Below are 17,608 nucleotides of genomic sequence, written 5' to 3' on the forward strand. Positions count from 1 at the left end.
CTTTATTTACTGGGAATTTTTCACAGCTCCCCCCCACCCCCCCCCGTTTCATACTAACATGTCTGTTTTTGTTTCTTTCTCTAGTTGACATTCGTGAAATCAAAGAGATTCGGCCTGGCAAGAATTCACGGGATTTTGACCGCTACCAGGAGGACCCGTCCTTCAGGCCGGAGCAGTCTCATTGCTTCGTTATCCTCTATGGGATGGAGTTCAGGTTGAAGACGCTCAGTCTGCAAGGTGACACCAGCCCTTCTTGTTAAAAGGTTTTGGGGGTTGGGAGTGCAAGAAACTCTGTGCTCTAGCATTCGGTGATAAACTCTTTCTTGCACTTGGGTAAGGATGCTGAACTCAGTTTTTCAGGGCTGCGGACAGCTCTGGTTTTTGGGTCAGTCAAAATTATGCGCATGTAAACCTTCTCATGAATATTCAGAGTGGAAACCCGACCCCTTTGCTTCCTGCAAGGACCAGAGTTTGTCTTCATGGCTTCCTGGAGAAGATGTATCGTAATTTAGAGCAGCTTTGGTCCTCCAGGGTGGCAGACTGGTCTGCTTTTCAGAGCAAGCAAAGTGTACAGATTTAATGCACTGGTGGGTCCTAATATATGCAGTCCAGTCCCGTTGCTGAAAAAAGCCATAATGAGCTGGAAGCACAGAGTACGGAGCGGTTGCCCTGCAGGTAGCATCTTCCTTAGGGTTACCGTATTTTTTTTGTTGTAAAATCTCGGATGCATGGCCACGCCTTGTTCCGCCCCATCCAAGCCCCATTCTGCCTCCAGCCACGCCCTATTCTGCCTCTAACCCCGTCCCCCAGAAACTTCTTTTTTTTTTTCTTCTTCTTCTTCATTTCAGACCTCTGGGCCCCATCCGAAGGCCTCCGATCATCTGCGGATGCATGTGGCATCATCCAAGCATGCTCAGAGGCCCTTCAAACAGGGCCAGAGCTTTGGACAAACTGTAGGTTTTGAAAAGTCTGTCTGGGCACCCAGAAAGTCTTCTAAAAAGACAATGTGTCCGGGTTTTCCCGTCTGGTAACCCTGCATCTCCCCCCCAATTACTAGCCCAACTTATTGTTTTACCAGATGGCCTGGAAGGGGGGGGGCAGAAGAAGACATAAGTAGCAGCTCTTATGGTGGATGGTGATGGGGGGGCACTACAAAATGTTGAGGCTTTAGGGGGGGCAAGAATGATGGAATGCTGGAGGAAGAAGGTAGGCAAGGAGGGGGTGATTGCTGGGAGGGAAGTACACTTTAAATCTCCAAAATAGTGGTTTATAGTTTATTTGTATCCCGCTTTACACAAAGGGGGTCAGAACAAAATGCATACATAATCGAAAAATCAACAATACATCCACAACAGAATAATCACAAACAGTGGAAAACAAACAACAACAAAAAAAGTGACCAACGCTCAGACATACAACCTAAAATTCAATTCCCAATCTTACAAAAGAGGTATCTTTTTAATAATCCCACTTTTATATGTAATGAAAATTGGAAAAAAAAAAAAAATCTGAAAAACTCATGTTTAAAGTCTAATGTACAGAGGAAAGCCAAGACTTAAAGCCTGGGGCGGTCACCCCAAAGTCCTCCGCTGCTATCAGGTATATCTACTCCATATCGTAAGATTTGTAGTGTATATGAAAGCACTATTTTGGAGATTTAACGTGTACTGTTGAAAAATTATTGAAAAATCTGTGGAACTGCCGGTACTTGTCTTCTCCCTGTAACGAGATCAAACCATGCAGTTTGTCGTCTCAAGTTTCTAGGCACTGAGGGAGCAGTGCTGGCTCTTAATAGGAAACTGAGTGGGGCAGGTCTTGTCTTTGGAGCCCCTGAGCTGCTATTTTCCTGGAACTTGTCTCTCTCTCTTCACAAACCACAGCTTAGCAAAACCTGAGCTTGCTGATGGCTGTAGGCATAGAATTAAAGAAGCTCTAGGGACCCTGTGCTTACATTTTATAATGGAAAGCTAAGAGCATATATGACATGTCCTCTTAAGCTATGGAAGAAAGTATGGTGTATATAATATCTAAAAATAGGCAGCAGCCCCCCTTCCCCCCCCCAGGGGAGATGGTGAGGCCCAGAACGACAGAATTCAGGGAAACCTGGCTAGATCTAGACAGCCCCTATCTGTGAAGTTCAAGGAGGGGAGGGTATACACCAGAGATCAGCAGTTCTTGGTCCTCCCTTGCCAGTCCGGTTCTCGGAGACGTTTGTATACATTGCTGACTCCACTGAATGCAACTTGGTCTCTTCTATGTTCATTGTGGATATCCTGAATCGTGACGACTGGTTTGTAATCCGCTGGTCTGTGCCGCTGCAAAACCAATTATTTCAAGCAGTGTAGAAAGTGCTGCAGCTCTTATACAGTACCACATTCTGTGTGTGTGTGTTTTTGCCACCCATCATAGAAGCAGGTGTTTCCTTCTGCAGTAACATGAGAATCCAGGTCCCCCACCACCACCGATGCAGCAGAGTCCAATTCAAAATTCTTTCCATAATACATCAGATTTTGTACCAAGTCTCTCCTATCTATCAGCCTAAAAGAAGTTTGAGATCAGAAAATAGTATGAGATTATATTCAGAGGGTAGGCTGCCGACCTCCCATATTAAGATTGGTGTGGCCGTGTTGTCGGTAGCGGGTGTAAAGCTTTGGAATGCACTGCCAGGAATCTTGCGTTTCTGTACTGCTAGGATGAATTTTAAGAAAATGTTGAAACCCAGCTGTTTGTTAATGCTTTTTTGTGTTGAGATCTGAAAAAGTCTTCTGTCCTGCTGATGCTTTTTAAAGTATAATGATTTGTAATATTTGAAACTTGTATGTTTTGTTTCATATTTTGTTTATTATGTAAACCATATAGGTAATATACGGTATATAAATTTTCAAATAAGAAATGCATTGCAGGATCACTTTAGAAACACAGATTTAAAAAACCACACTGATTCTTAAACTGGACTGTGAGGGCTCATTCAGAGACATAGTACTGGGGAGAGAGGAAACAGATTTTGGGAGGGGTGTGGGTCCGAAGCACAGGAGGTACTGGAAATGGGTGTGCAGCAGTCCAGGCAGATGCCTTAGGCAGGCTTTTTCTCATGTCCTGTTCTCTTATCTTTCACAGCCACATCCGAGGACGAGGTCAGCATGTGGATTAAAGGGTTGAACTGGCTGGTGATGGACACTCTAAAATCGGCCACGCCTCTGCAGATTGAAAGGTGAGGTTACGTTTTCTAAAACTTCCTTCCGTACAGCTTAAAAATCAAGTGAAGGCAGAGAGGGGATCTGGGTCCTTCCTGGCAGCCCTGTGAACAGTGCTTAGGGTTAAATCTTGAAAGAAAACATAGCGAGTTCAATCCCACCAAAGGTCTCGGAGGGTAACTTGCACAGACCCAGAGGTCGCATTTTGTATGCTGAGCTTTGATAGGGTGAGCTGTGGTAAAAAAAAAAAGAGCTTTTCTTCTCTGGCTCAATCGACCACAGCTTCTGGTTTTCACAAAGGGACTGTGGTAAGTGAGTTCGTGTCAGGTCTGCAGATTTCAGTTTTCACTTTCCCAGGTCTGTAGCCATTTCGACTGCAATTAGGCCAGACTTGGGGGCTGTTATGCTGCTTTACACCCGCCTGACCGCAGGCTGTTTCTGAAAGAGAGATTCTTCAGAGGTTCCTTTTCAAAATCCTGCCACCCCCATGTGGTGAGCCTGCCTTGAAGCAGGGTACGGTACAGTCTATGCCAGTGTTCTTCGCTTGCACTTCATAAATCGTACATGCTCTTGAACGGTATATATACTTTTTTCTTGCACTGGGCGGTGGAGGCAGTAATCGGACTGCATTTCTTCACCGCCATAAAAATGTCTTGCTGTCCCTTAAGTGCAGGATTGTCCAGATTGCAAGGACCTTCAGCAGAGTGCCGTCTCTGTAGAGTTTCATTTCCTCATATGACACCGCTCTAGGGAGTGGAACGTAATGGGGGCAATTTTATTCATTTATTTTGTAGGATTTATTTGCTGACTTTTTGAAGGAATTGAGTCAAGAACGGTGTACAGCAAGAATAAGTCTTACTTGGCCAATGGATAATTAGAGCAGTAAAAATGCAAATATTCCGATGACATTACAAGATATAGCCCAGTGCTGTCATTTAAAACTCATTCAGGCTCATGGAAATTGCTGGTGATCACTGGAAATTCAATGCCGGCCCTGTATCTGGCCACTGGCATTGAATTTCTGGTGTTTTATGGCTGGCTGGCATACAGCTGGCTAGGCCAGTATTCAGCGGCTGGCTAGCTAAGTCTCAATAGACAAAGAGATGCCACCTTTGTAGGGGTTGTCTTTGGCCACCGATCTTACTAAACGAAACTAAGCTTAGGTTTATATACCGCATCTTCTCCACGGAAGTGGAGCTCAGCACGGTTTACAAAGCTTAAATATATAAGAAGAGAGGAGAAAGATTTACAAGAGTATATGAGCAGAAGGCAAGCCCCTGAATATTGGTGGTGACCAAGAGTTATGAAAGCAGTTACTGTAGCTGAGTTTAGAAGAGTTTTGGACAAGCTCATGGAGGTCAACTCCAGAAACCATTATTAAGGTAAACCTGGGGAAGGCTGCCGCTTGTTTCTGGAATTGGTAGTGTGGAATCTTCCAGAATCTTTGGGATTCTGGAATCTTGCCCCTCTGGCTATTCTGAGATTCTGCCTGGATTTGTGACCTGGATACTGTGCTAGATGGACTACAGTATGTTCATAAAACATGTAGCCCAATATCCTGTTTCTACAATGGCCAATCCACGTCATAAGTACCTGGTAGAAGCCTAACTGGTAACAACATTCCAGAATTTCAGAATAAGAAAGTTCCGGAACTCCAAATAGCAGCAACATTCTTTACGAAATCCCCCAAGGGTATCAAGGTTCCGGAACTCCAAATAGCAGCAACATTCTTTACAGAATCCCCCAAGGGTATCAAGGTTCTGGAACTCCAAATAGCAGCAACATTCCTTACGGAATCCCCCAAGGGTATCAAGGTTCTGGTACTCCAAATAGCAGCAACATTCTTTACAGAATCCCCCAAGGGTATTGAGGTTCTGGAACTCCAAATAGCAGCAACATTCCTTACGGAATCCCCCAAGGGTATCAAGGTTCCGCAACTCCAAATAGCAGCAACGTTCTTTACAGAATCCCCCAAGGGTATCAAGATTCCGGAACTCCAAATAACAGCAACATTCTTTACGGAATCCCCCAAGGGTATCAAGGTTCCAGAAGTCCAAAAAGTACAGTACCAACATTGCATGTGGAATCCCCAAAGAGTAGCAAGATTCCATGCTACCAATCCCAAGGTAAGCAGGATGTGTGTGTGTGTGGGGGGGGGCATGTGTACATTTAGGCACCTGAAATGTTAGTATTCTGTACATTTAGGCACACACTTGGTATAGAATTGCCATTAATGTGAGCAGCTTAGGTTTAGCCATCAGCTCTTCAGATACTGAAACCAGGTATTCCCAGCCCAAGGCACCTTGCTAATGATCCAAACTGCCTTTTCCTAGCCACAGGTTCTGATACTGCTGTAAGTGATCGTATTTCCCAGAGGGAACACCCAGAATCTCACCTTGCCAGTGATGTTTGGCATTCATTACAAAAAAAAAAAAATTGTCGGCACTGAGGCTGATATCCAGTCGGTCAAGTGCAGACAAAATTTGACCATAAACCATTAAGAATCTAAGCTAATACTTGGTTTTATATACCGAGACTTCAATCTAAAAAAACCTCGACTTGGTTTCCAATAGTTAGATTAAGCTGAAGGAAACATATTGAATGGATCTCAAAAAGGATTAATTACCAAAGTGTTTAGTAAACAGAATAGTTTTCAAAGCCTTCCGAAAAGAAGAAAGGGAACCAGAACTCAGGAAAAGTGGAAGATCAATCCAAAGTTGTGTGAACTTGAAGGACAGAGAGAGGCCAAAAGTCTTGGTTCTTTCGATACCTTTTCTAGATGGGCAGGAAAGCTTAAGTTGTTGATCGCCTCTTGCAAAAGAGAATCTATAAAGGTTCCAAGATAAAGGGAGTAAAAATACCAAGAAGAATTTTAAAAACAACACAGGCACACTTGAACCGGACTTGAAGGTTGAGGAGCAATGGCGTCACATGATCACACTTCCCAAAAATCAGCCTGGCAGCAGTATTCTGGACCAATTGTAATCTGGAGAGACAGGTTTTTGTGATACCGAGGTAAAGGGCATTACAATAATCGAGATGAGATAGAATAATCGATTGAACCAAAATGGAAAAGTGGTGGACTTGGGGGAAATCCACTGCTTGTTCTTGGGATAGGCTGCATGGATTCTATTTTGCTTTTTTTTTTTTTGGGATCCTGCCAGGTACTACTTGTGACCTGGATTGGCCACGGTTGAAAACAGGATACTGGGCTTCATCGTCCTTCAGTCTGTCCCAGTATGGCAACTCTTATGAGTTTATGTACTTATAAGGTATGCAGTACATCTGTAAAGTTCCATCCAGACCTACATGAAAAAGTAAATCCACAAATATTATCTTAAGATAATTGAAACAGACGCATCAGAAACATCAACAGTAGGATTTCCTGCCTACATGTATCCTGGTGTCTTCCAACAGAGAGGTTGTCTGTGTTTTGGAAATCTTGGTCCCTCTGAAGAGCTGAGCATCATCTTTGCATGGAAAGATAAACGGAGGCTTGACGGACTTTTACCTGCAGACCTTTTAATCCATAGGGTGACTGACCGAACGCTCATTCGGCACCTACGCTAGCTTGCTTCACACACTGTTGAGCCCCGGAAGGCCCAATGGGGTCAAAATGATAATTTTGGAGTCTGCTTTGCAACAATGGCTCAAAGTTATCTTTTAATACTTTATGACGTTTCATGTGGTGGTGTTACACGTTAAATACTGCAAAAAGGTTTTTCCTCTATCGTCACCAGGTGGCATTGAGTGGCAGGTTTGTCACTGAGGCCCATTGGGGTCAATTTGACCGCAATACAAAAACTTTTAATAAGCACTTACAAAAGCAACATTATAAACATAATTACATTTCTATTATAACAGAAGAGCCAAGATTTCAAACGTTTAAAAATACCCAACCCGAATTTACACTGCAACGTGGAATACCAAATAGGCAATTTCAGGGTTTGACACCCTCTTTCCGTTAGTTTCACGCGCTGTCACGTAGTCGTTATGGCCTCTGTAAAGTATTCTGCTGAGGAAGTGAGAAGGAAACTTTTGGAAGATGTTGTGGTCGAAGGTGATGATTCAGGTAGCTCAGCGTTAGAAGAAGACAACTGTCCAGGTGACAAATTTAGTTATTTCTCTTGCCATGCTGGTGACTCTTCCAGTTCCAGTCTGAATTGCCATCTGGTGAAGACTTACACCTCTGGAAAATCACAACATCCTTCTCAGACAGGTGGTGGTGTTGGTGTCTGTCTGGGTCGAAGGCTTGAATTAATTGTGACTCAATGTTTCCTCGAATTATAATCACTGTAATCATATACATACATTTAAAAGTCATATTTATAGCAAAATGGCTAATAAACTATGGATGTAGCATGTGGAGTCAAAATGACCCCAGTGGGACTCAGTAGTTCCAAAGATTTCCGGGCGTTCCAGGGTTAACGTTGCAAACAACTTGCTTTGAGTTTGGCCACCCATCTGTTTATCCCAATGGAGCCTGTACCATCCATCTTGTCCCCTTCTACTATCTGCACCCCTCAGCTGTATGATAAGCTGTGTTATATAAAGCATTAGCGCTATATCTGTGTTATTTGAATGTTCTGATTTGTGCTCTCTGTATTTGAATTGTAGTGCTGTAAGAGGGGGGTGGTCTGCCCCAGGCGCCTAGTTGGGGGTGCATGCACCCTTCTCTCTGCCCCCCCCCCACCGCCTATTTCCATTCCTCCCCTCCAAGCGCGCCCCCTCTTCCCTTCCCCCACGCATCTAGTTGAAGTTGTAGTTTGCAGTGGTCAACAATGTGCTTTTCGTGACCCGGTCTGCTCTCCTTCTGACATCACTTCCGGGTGCCGCAAATATGAAGTGATATCAGAGGGAGAGCCGACGGAGCCACGAGAAGCACGTTTTTGACCACGCAAACAAGAACTTCAACTAGAGGCATGGGGGGAAGGGAAGAGGGGAGGAATGGGAAGAGGCAGGAGGGCGGGGGAGGGGCGTCTCTCTCCCTCACTACGCCACTGTGCTGTTATCAGTATATTATTGAAACTGTTTCATGTTCGTCCTATTTTTAAATTTCAATTCACTGATTTTGACTTTACCTCATTCATTGTATTTATGTTTATATCTAAGAACATAAGAATAGCCTCACTGGGTCAGACCAATCCATCAAGCCCAGTAGCCCGGTCCCACTGTGGCCAATCCAGGTCACCAGTTCCTGGCCAAAACCCAGAGTAGCAATATTCCATACAGAATCTCAAAGAATAACAAGATTCCGGAATCCCAGAGAGATAACAAGATTCCAGAATATCCAGAGTAGCAACATTCCAGGGCAAGCAGTGGCTTCCCCATGTCTTTCTCAATAACAGACTATGGACTTTTCCTCCAGGAACTTATTCAAACCTTTCTGGTCATTTTATTATTATTAACAAAATTGTAAGCGTTATGTTCGGCTTTACTTGTTGGAGGCCAGCTTGGGTGGATCTCTTCACAAAGTTGGTTAATCCCAATAAATAAATAAAATTCCATTTCATTAGATTCTTCAAGGCAATTTTCAGTGAGAAAGACATGAAAATCGCAAAGTTGGGGGAGTGCATGAAGATGAAAAGGAAGTGGGAGGGGGATTGGGGGAGTTCTAATGTGCTTGTTGTATCTCTTAATTCAGAACTTTTTAAGGAAAAATTGAATGTTAAAAAAACATGGGTTAGGTGTTAATGGTCTGCTGTAAAAAAGAGCACGGAAAGGGTTATTGTTGGCTTTGGGAGGAGATGCATTGGAATTCAGGGGTCACTTTGGGGTCTAAACACTGGTAGCTTTCACTTCCATGTGCCTAGTGAAGAGCAGGGAACTTCCTTGGAGCAAACGGGTCTTCAGCCAATCGGTCAAGAGGGGATTTCAGTCTGGTGTTTGACCCTGTGTTAGATCGATTCAAGGAAGCAGATATGGAAGGAGAGGAAAATTTTGGGAAGGCGCAACTAGGGTCTAGGATTGTGGGATCCTTGGAGAAATAGGAATGCATCCCAAAAAGATTACACATGCTCTTCACGGCCAAATTATATCTTGGCCAAGATTAGACTGTTGTGTGGTACGTAAAGAGAGAAAGCAGGATTAGGAATGCCGAAGTAAAAAAAAATATATCAGGGGTGTAGAAAAGGGGGTGCTGGCACCCCTCCTGCTCTCTGCTCCCCCATTCCACTCGTCCCCCTGCCGCATGTGCGCCCCTTCCCCCATACCTTTTTATTATCATTTCTAAGACCCGCGCCGAGGAAGTGATGTCAGAGCACCGAAGCCGACGCGAGCGTCAAGTTCATCGCTGCTTGCCCTGAAGTTAAAAAGATAGGGGGAAGGAGGAGGGGTGCCAGTGCCCCGAGGAAGACTGTGCCCAGGCAGTACCCACCCCCCTCGATTGGCAACTTAATGAGGAAGCCTTGTTTGCAGTGGGACAGGTTGGCTTTAAAGCCTGTACCAGAAGCAAACTTTTTTTTATTTTTTATTTTTATCTTTATTGATTTTCAAACTTCGACAGTGCAATACAATTAATTGAACATAAAATACTGCATATTAACGACAGAAGTAATACATAAAACAATCATTTTCTCCCATCCTTCTCCCAATTATTAATACAATAAGACATATGATGTGATTATAATATTATAATTAAGTAATTTTAAATCCTCAAAATACATTTCCCTCCCCCCACCTACCCACCCACCCTGGATGTGTAAGGAAATCTAAGAAAAGGAAAGATAGCATTTGTTACCAGAAGCAAACGAAGTCAAGGTTTCAAGGTTTATTAACATTTGATTTATCGCTAAATCTGTTTACAAAGCGATGTACAAAATAAAACATAAAATATCAAGATACAAAATTAAAACTCAATAACATAAGTTTGAGACAGGACAAACTTGAGGTGGAGGGAGAGAAAGGGAGAAGATTACATCTGTCTTAGTTAAGAAAACATATAGGGCAAAAAAACATAAGGGAAGGGTTAGATTAAAAGTTAAAATGCTAAGAAAAGATTAAATAATACTAAGAATTAAAAGCGTCTTTAAAAAGGTGTGTTTTCAAAGATTTTTTAAAAGAAAGTAAATCTCTTTCGATTGTAATATATTATGGGAGAGAATTCCACCATTGTGGGCCCATGACAGCCGGTTAAAAGGCCAGTTAAAAGGCACGAGAAAGGGGACTTAAGTGGTAAAAACGGATGAGATTTAGAAGTGCTTTACCAACTACTGAGAAGAGTGCCAGCTTGGGGTAAGATGTGCCAAAAAATACAGAAGATGAGGAAGTGGAGTGGGGAATCTCTTGTCTGTGCAATGAGTGTTTCCATCTTGCTTTCATTGAGTCCACGTGAGGGTAAAGGGCAAAGCGAGATTTAGCTTTTATATCTCTCCCCGTGATAGGTCAGGGGTGGGGGGAGAGAGAACGACGATATAACTCTTCTCACAGTGTCACTGAACTTTCTGCTCTTTCAGGTGGCTCCGAAAACAATTCTACTCATTGGATCGCAACAGAGAGGACAGGTGAGTTATTGGGATAGAAATGTCGGTCGTTTTCCATGGGTGTAAAGTATTTTACCCGAGGCTTTGGTGGAAATTCCCCATCTAAAGTTAGCTTCACTTTTGTCCTGCGGTGCGGGTAAAATCCCTGCAAAGTTTGGAGGTGCTGGCGGGGGCGAGGAGAGGGCAGTTAAGCAAACCTGCCTTTCTCACTTGTCTCGGTAACTCTCCAAAGCAGACTGAAACTCGTATCCATCACTAGTAGACGATTTCGGCCATCAGCTATGCTCTCCATAAAGGAGAATTTCCTCTAAGAAAGTCACTTGTGGATATATTTTAATAGCATAATTAGCTGCTTAATTGGCATTAATTAGCAGTTAGGTGCGTATCTGCCACTTTAAATTGCGCTTGCACAGTCCACAGCACGCAGCTGCAAGGGAGCATGGACCTGTGGGGGAGGGGAACGAGGGTGGGTCAGGGGTATTAATGTCCATTTATGCTCCTAACTGAGGCCGGTAACCTCAGCGTCACTCCATTTTTCCTTTTTTTATCATTGTCAGTTTTATGATGCTCTGTGTTTGTTGACTATGTGTTTTTTGATACCTGCCTAGAATTGTAGGATATTACGGAATAAAACCTTAAGACATCCACCCCATGTGCACTTCCAGTGCAGGTGATTGAGGCAGACAGCGTGCCAGACTTTAAGAATAAATGGGATACCCATGTGGGATCCCTACGAGGGTCAAGATATGAAAATTGGATCATTAGGGCATAGACAGGGGGTGGGCTGTAGCCCTTTTCTGCCGTCATCTTCTATGTTTCTATGTGAAACTGTTAATAGTAAAGCATGAAATATGTAATAGACAGTTTTTAATTCATTGTTGACCCTTGTAATAATGAATTCATAGTGTCCATTTTCCCCATACGTTTATTTAAAATGGTTCTTTTTCTTTTTTTATTATAAATGTACAGACGTCAATCTTTAGAACCTCTTATCATCTCAAGTTCATGTCATGTGAATCTTTATGATCATTTCTGCCCACTACCACCTACCAATTACTATTTTTTATTTGTGGTTTTAATTATGTAATTCATTAATTAATAATGCTACCAATAAATATGTTGGCTAGAAAACCCTTAATAAATTATGTGACAGTCAACTTTCTGTTTATACATGAAAGGCAAAACTTATCCTTGAACTTGGTGGATCCTACCACCATCAATGTTGATGTTTCCTGTCTACAACTGTAGAATAAACTGGTGAACGTTTCAAGAGGTACTTGGAGGGGGGAAGGGGTGGAGAGGAGGAGAGGCACCGGCATTCCCCCGCGAAGGCAGCACCCAGGACGGTCCACCTCCCCTCCCCCCCTTACTATGCCACTGGGTAGGGTAGTATTTAAGAAGGAAGTACCTTGGATAGCGAGTAACGTGGTTTATGAGTTTCAAAACATTTTCATAAATTTTAACTCCATGAACGTGCATCACGTCAAATACGCACAATGTATGCGTGCGCGGCTGAACGTAATAAAAGCATCACGCCCAATTCACCCGCAATGTAGTGACTGTTCGAAACGTGTAAGATCTTGCAATACAAGGACGTACAGTGCTGTATTTTCTATTAAAGTTTTTTGGGATGTGGAACGAATCGTCCGAGTTTCCGTTATTTCCTAGGGGGGAATTGGCTTTGATATACGAGCGCTTTGGATTACGAGCATGCTTCTGGAACAAATTTTGTTCGCAAACCAAGGGTACCACTGTACTTAGAAAGATTGCTGAAGAATGACGTATTTGACCATCTTGTTACCCACTTGTTCTAGTAAGCTTTTGATATGGGTAGGATGTTGATTTTGAAGCCTGTATTTGGCAGCAACTAGGTAGGGTAGTTGGATCCTTTCCTAGAGAGGGTTTAAATTACTTTTGATAGGGTGCATTGGTGGAAAACCCTTATTGTGCAGGAATAAAAGTGCCGTGAGAATTGTAAAATTCCCTTTAGGCCACTGAGGTACAAGCAGCGTTGACCGTGAAGAGCTAATGTCGGGGCTTGGAGTGCTGAGGGTGCAGACTCGAGAGAGTGCGGGTGCTGGGTGGTGTCCTTCCATTGATGTGGCTTTTCTTCAGTTGGCAATGGTTGCATCTTCTGTCGGTTTGTACCCCACACCTGCAAACCCACATTCTACGTGAAAGCTTCCTGGCTGAAGCGAGTGAGCGAAAAAATATCTGAGCTCTGTTTCTCAGCCACCTGCAGCAGGATGTTGTCACCACGGCCGGTGATACAGGAATGTAGGAAGGGGGAGAGTGTCAAATGCGTGTCTTTGACCTGGTTCTCCTCCTGATACAGTTGGGTCTTTTCAAATGTATATTAGTGGTTTGTCAAAGGACTCCTTGGGACTGTGGCTGAATCGACCTTTTGCTCTCTGTGGAATCAGCATTGAGAGAGCTTGGGGACAGGGTTGGAGGTTGGTTTGTTGGCCCCGTTCTCGTCTCTGCTAAACCGGGGTTTTGTTGTCTGTGCCCGATGGGAAGGAAAATGCTGGTTTACCAACGAATAAAAACTAAGTAGCATAGTAGGAATGCAAGGGGAAAATGAGAGATGGCTTAGCTTCCAAAACTTAACAATGGCGAGTCAAAGGACGAAAACAAAGGAAAAAAAAATGCAGTTGTGATGTACAAGGCACAAAGTCTTTTATTGGTAAAGATACAATGTAGCAATCGAAACTGTTTCTCGTATGCGAAGAGACAGGACCCGACATGCACATGGTCGGGCCCTGTCTCTTCACTTATGAGAACCACTGTTTCAATTGCTACATTGTATCTTTACCAGTAAAAGACTTTGTGCATCAAATCTGCAGTTTTTTTCCCCTTTGCTAGCTTCCAAACTTTGCACATTTTTTTTTTTTTTGCATTGAAACTCAAATTAAAAAGGAACAAAAGTTGCAAATTTGGTCTGGAGAAGCCCATTTAAGAAACGCAAGAGCTGTCGGTTGCCAAATGGAAGAGCAGTTAGCCAGTGTAGGAAAGCATCAGGTACGGGGGCCAGAGTAAGTCCAGGGGAAGGATTGGGTCACTGGCGGGACTTCCTTGGGCTGCGTTGTGTGCTCCGGAGGCCACATCTTTATAGCGATACTTCACAAAGACAACCAAAATGGTAGATGGCGTGCAACAGCGGCACTGCACAGAGGCCTAAGGAACTCAAAATCTACCCCCGGGAAGAGAGGTCAACAATGTATTTAGTCAGAATGCCAAAAATAACTAAGGTTTACTTTTACTCAGCCGGCAAAATAACAGAGACATGTGTGTAACAAAAATACACCACACATTATTCTAATTACCAAATTATTTATTCAATTTTCTACATCGTTCTACCGGGACAGCTCAGAAGAGTTTACATGAGTTTATTCAGGTCCGCAAGCATTTTCCCCTGTCTGTCTAATACACCTGGGGCAATGGGGGACGAATGGATTTGAATCTAGAACCTCAGGGTGCTGAGGTTGTAGCTTTAACCTCACCCCCCCCCCCCCCCCCCCCCCCCGCTCTTCTTTTGCAAGGGATAAAACTGTCAAAAATGCTCTCAAATCAAAGCCATCACCACCAAGGTTCGATTTGTGCAGGGCTGCGCAATGCAGAGAATGTGCAGGACGCAGGCCAAAATTAGACAAGAATCAATTCACTTAGACATGACATCAGACGCCAGAAAGCAGATCAAGGCGACTTCTCCTTAGGGATCACTTTTCAAGAGCAGGTGGGGAGCGACTTCCCTTTCAGGATCCTGATCATAAACTCTGACGTAAGATTTTTTTTTTTTTTAAGTTAAAAGCTAGAAAGAAGGGACTTTAAAATCAGTCTTTTCTAATATATTATAAACCTTATAAACCACAAAACCTCACCTTGGGATCACTCATCCATCTCTCCCTAACCCAGCTGCATAATAAATCCTTTGTCAGACTCAGTATAACATTACCCACCACCTACCGTTTTTACTAAGCCACAATACAGATTATCCCAGGACAAGCAGGCAGGTATTCTCACTAATGGGTGACGTGATCCAACGGAGCCCCGATGCGGACGCTTCTTTGAAGAAAACTCGAAGTTTCGAGTCGCCCGCACCGCGCATGCGCGAGTGCCTTCCCGCCCGATGCACCGGGCGTGTGTCTTCAGTTCTTACTTTTCCATGGAGCCGAGAAGTCCGTCTTCAACTCTCTGCGCAAAGTTCCTTCGCTTGTGCCTTCTAAGTCCGCGGTTTTGATTTTAATTGATCGTAATCGCTGATTTTCATCGTGTTTTATTGTTTTGTTTTTTTAAAAAAATTTCTTCGTACCGTTCGACCGGGCAGGCCATGTGGCTTCGATCTTGTGGCGGAGCTCTTTCGGCCTATGTCCCAGCCTATCACCAGTTTTTAAAAAAGTGTGACAAGTGCCAGCGTGCGATTTCGCTAACGGACCCTCATCGACACTGTGTTCGGTGTCTCGGGCCTGAACACATCCCAAAATCGTGCCGGTCTTGCTCCACACTCACCGCACGTGCTTTCAAGCGCCGTTGCGTCCTGTAGGAATCGCTCTTCATGGAGTCCCATCATCCGCAGCTCCACAGTCTTCCACCTCTGCGGCGCCGAGTCTCATCAAGCCCGCCTCAGACTCCAGCGCATCGTGGCCCGGAGCGCTAAATTCTCCAACGCTGCTCCTATGCTCATAGAATTCCTATGAGTGTCTGAGCATTTTGCACTTACTAAAAGAGGGTCTAAATTAACAATGTAAGTCTGGCTGCAGAGACTGAGCAGAATCTATTTGATCACTTGTCTAAAAAGTTTGAGGAGGAACTTGAACATTAAAATGTCTTATCAATAAGTGACATTCATTCGGTTTTTCTAAGCCAGTGAAGATAAACCCAAGTGGCTGAAAATTTTTTTCATAAATTTCGTTGGCCAGAGGATTGAGAACATCTGTTTTCAGTTCAGTGTTTCTGGGTAAACGAGCATTGAAAATCGTCACTAACAGGCCATCGTAAGCCCAGTTTTGAAATGTGTTCCTCTTTAGATCAGCCTAGTCAGGTAAATTAGCCAGTCAGGAACTGGTTATTTTTAAAAAGACAATTTTTAAAACTGCATTGGCTATTTTTAACCTGAGATCGCTGTATAGATTTTCAAAAGGACAGTGTACACATTTCCATTCTAAAACTCACCGTAGGTACGAAGCACCCCCAGACCTTGGCACCTGCTTCTTGTGCGAGTACCTTTTTCATGAAATGTAATGTGTGGACAGTGGCGTAGTTAGGGTGGGGGCAGGGGTGCGGATGGGCTCATGCACCATGTCGATGGGGGCGCCAGCACCTCCCTGCCCTGCCCTACCCCGCCACACTCATGCCATCCCTCTCCTCCACCTGATGCATTCTGGGATGCACCAAGTGGCCTACCTGATGCATTCTGGGATGCACCGAGTGGGGCTTAACTACCAGACGGCTTTTCAAAACCCGGCACTTTGTCTTGGTTTGGAAAAACTGGATCGGGAAGGGAGGAAGTCTGCACATGCGCAGCCCTCTTGCGATGATGTCATACGCACGTGCTGTCATCACGTAGCATCCACGGACTTCCTCCCTGCCTGACAAGAGCAGGGGGCAGGGCTTGGGGGCGGGATTAGGGCAGGGTGGGCATAACTAGGCGGGCGGGGCTAGGGGGGTCCGGAAAATCTGGCAACCCTACATTCAGCTGACTGAATATGGACAGAATGGAGGCAAAGGAAGCTTGCTTCCTCAGGCACAGATCAGGAGAAGGAGGGAGGATAAAGGCTAAAAATGGAGATTAGGCGAAGGGGGGGTGAGGGTGAATGTTGCTTGTGGGAGGGAATTAATGTTGGGGAGGGGTGGATGTTGAGGGTAAGTGGCACAAGAGAGCTTTAATGCTTGGAAGCGTGGTATGATAGAGGCTGAAATTGGGAATTTAGATATTGCAGCATACTGACCTCTAGTGGCCAGACCAGGAGTGCAAGTGAGTAAGGCAAAACCCAGTGGTTATACTGTAAATATTGGGAGGAGCCAGGGCTGTCATTGCAGTGAATGGGTGAGGAATACAATAAAGATTAGATTTTTAAAAAACACTCCAACCTAGGTCCAACCTACGTTAGGATGCTTAATGTGCACCCTGTTTTTAGCCAGACTTGTAAGCATAAGTTCATTTTAGCTGAAAATTCATCGTAATGTATGTGTTTAAAAGTTACCCTCATAAATTAAGTCCGCCGTTCCTTTGCCAGGTGTCTGGATCTGACTTCTGAGCCTAATGCTAAAAACCACTTGCTCTGTCCTATGAATTGAGTCTTCCTGTGGCGTGCGCTGCGCTTGCACGGGCTCTCCCGTCTCTCTGATTTGCTCGGTCTGGCTACTTATGGCAATCTCCTTCAGCGGCTCTCTCCCACCGTTTCTGCTGGGGCTTCGTCGGCCGCTTGGCTTCTTTTAAAGGAATAGAGGATGTTTTTCTCCTTTTTGTGTGTCCTGAAAAATCTGCTTTTCCCTTTTTGTTTTGCTCCAGGATTTCGGCAAAGGATTTGAAAAACATGTTATCTCAAGTCAACTACAGAGTGCCAAACATGCGATTCCTGAAGGACAGATTGACGGTATATGTCAAGCATGTTCCTTTCTCTCCTTGTTTTGTGGTCTTTTTTTTCCCCTCCTTCAGTTTTTTTTTCCCTCCTTTTCACTAGTTCTCCAGAATTATAATTTTTCATCTGACTCTTTTTATTTTTGTTGTTTATTTTGGTTTTGTTTAAATGTTTGGTTTTCTCGTCTCCTTGTCTTTATGTTTCATGTCTTTTTCTTACTCTCTCATCATTGTATATCTTGTTCTCTTTCTTGGATCTCTTCCTTTCTGTCTCTTAGGTTCTCCGTCTGTCTGCTCTGTTCCTTTCTCCTCCCTTCTTTAAACAGCACAGATGGCTGTTGCATTCTCTCCCC

The 17,608-nt window shown here is 44.0% G+C and overlaps 1 protein-coding gene across 3 annotated transcripts in view; it reads left to right on the top strand.

The window, feature by feature from the left end:
• Nucleotides 1-17,608, top strand: part of PLCG1 (phospholipase C gamma 1) — a 139,493-nt gene that overhangs the window by 51,818 nt on the left and 70,067 nt on the right. For all 3 annotated transcript variants that reach the window (XM_033963637.1, XM_033963639.1, XM_033963638.1), the window contains exons 2-5: nt 85-237; nt 3,118-3,211; nt 10,649-10,696; nt 17,187-17,271. In XM_033963637.1, the coding sequence (XP_033819528.1) occupies nt 85-237; nt 3,118-3,211; nt 10,649-10,696; nt 17,187-17,271 (380 nt within the window). The remainder of the gene's footprint in view (nt 1-84; nt 238-3,117; nt 3,212-10,648; nt 10,697-17,186; nt 17,272-17,608) is intronic.

The sequence above is a fragment of the Geotrypetes seraphini genome, chromosome 11 (genome assembly GCF_902459505.1).
Source record: "Geotrypetes seraphini chromosome 11, aGeoSer1.1, whole genome shotgun sequence".
In the NCBI taxonomy this organism is placed as follows: domain Eukaryota; kingdom Metazoa; phylum Chordata; class Amphibia; order Gymnophiona; family Dermophiidae; genus Geotrypetes; species Geotrypetes seraphini.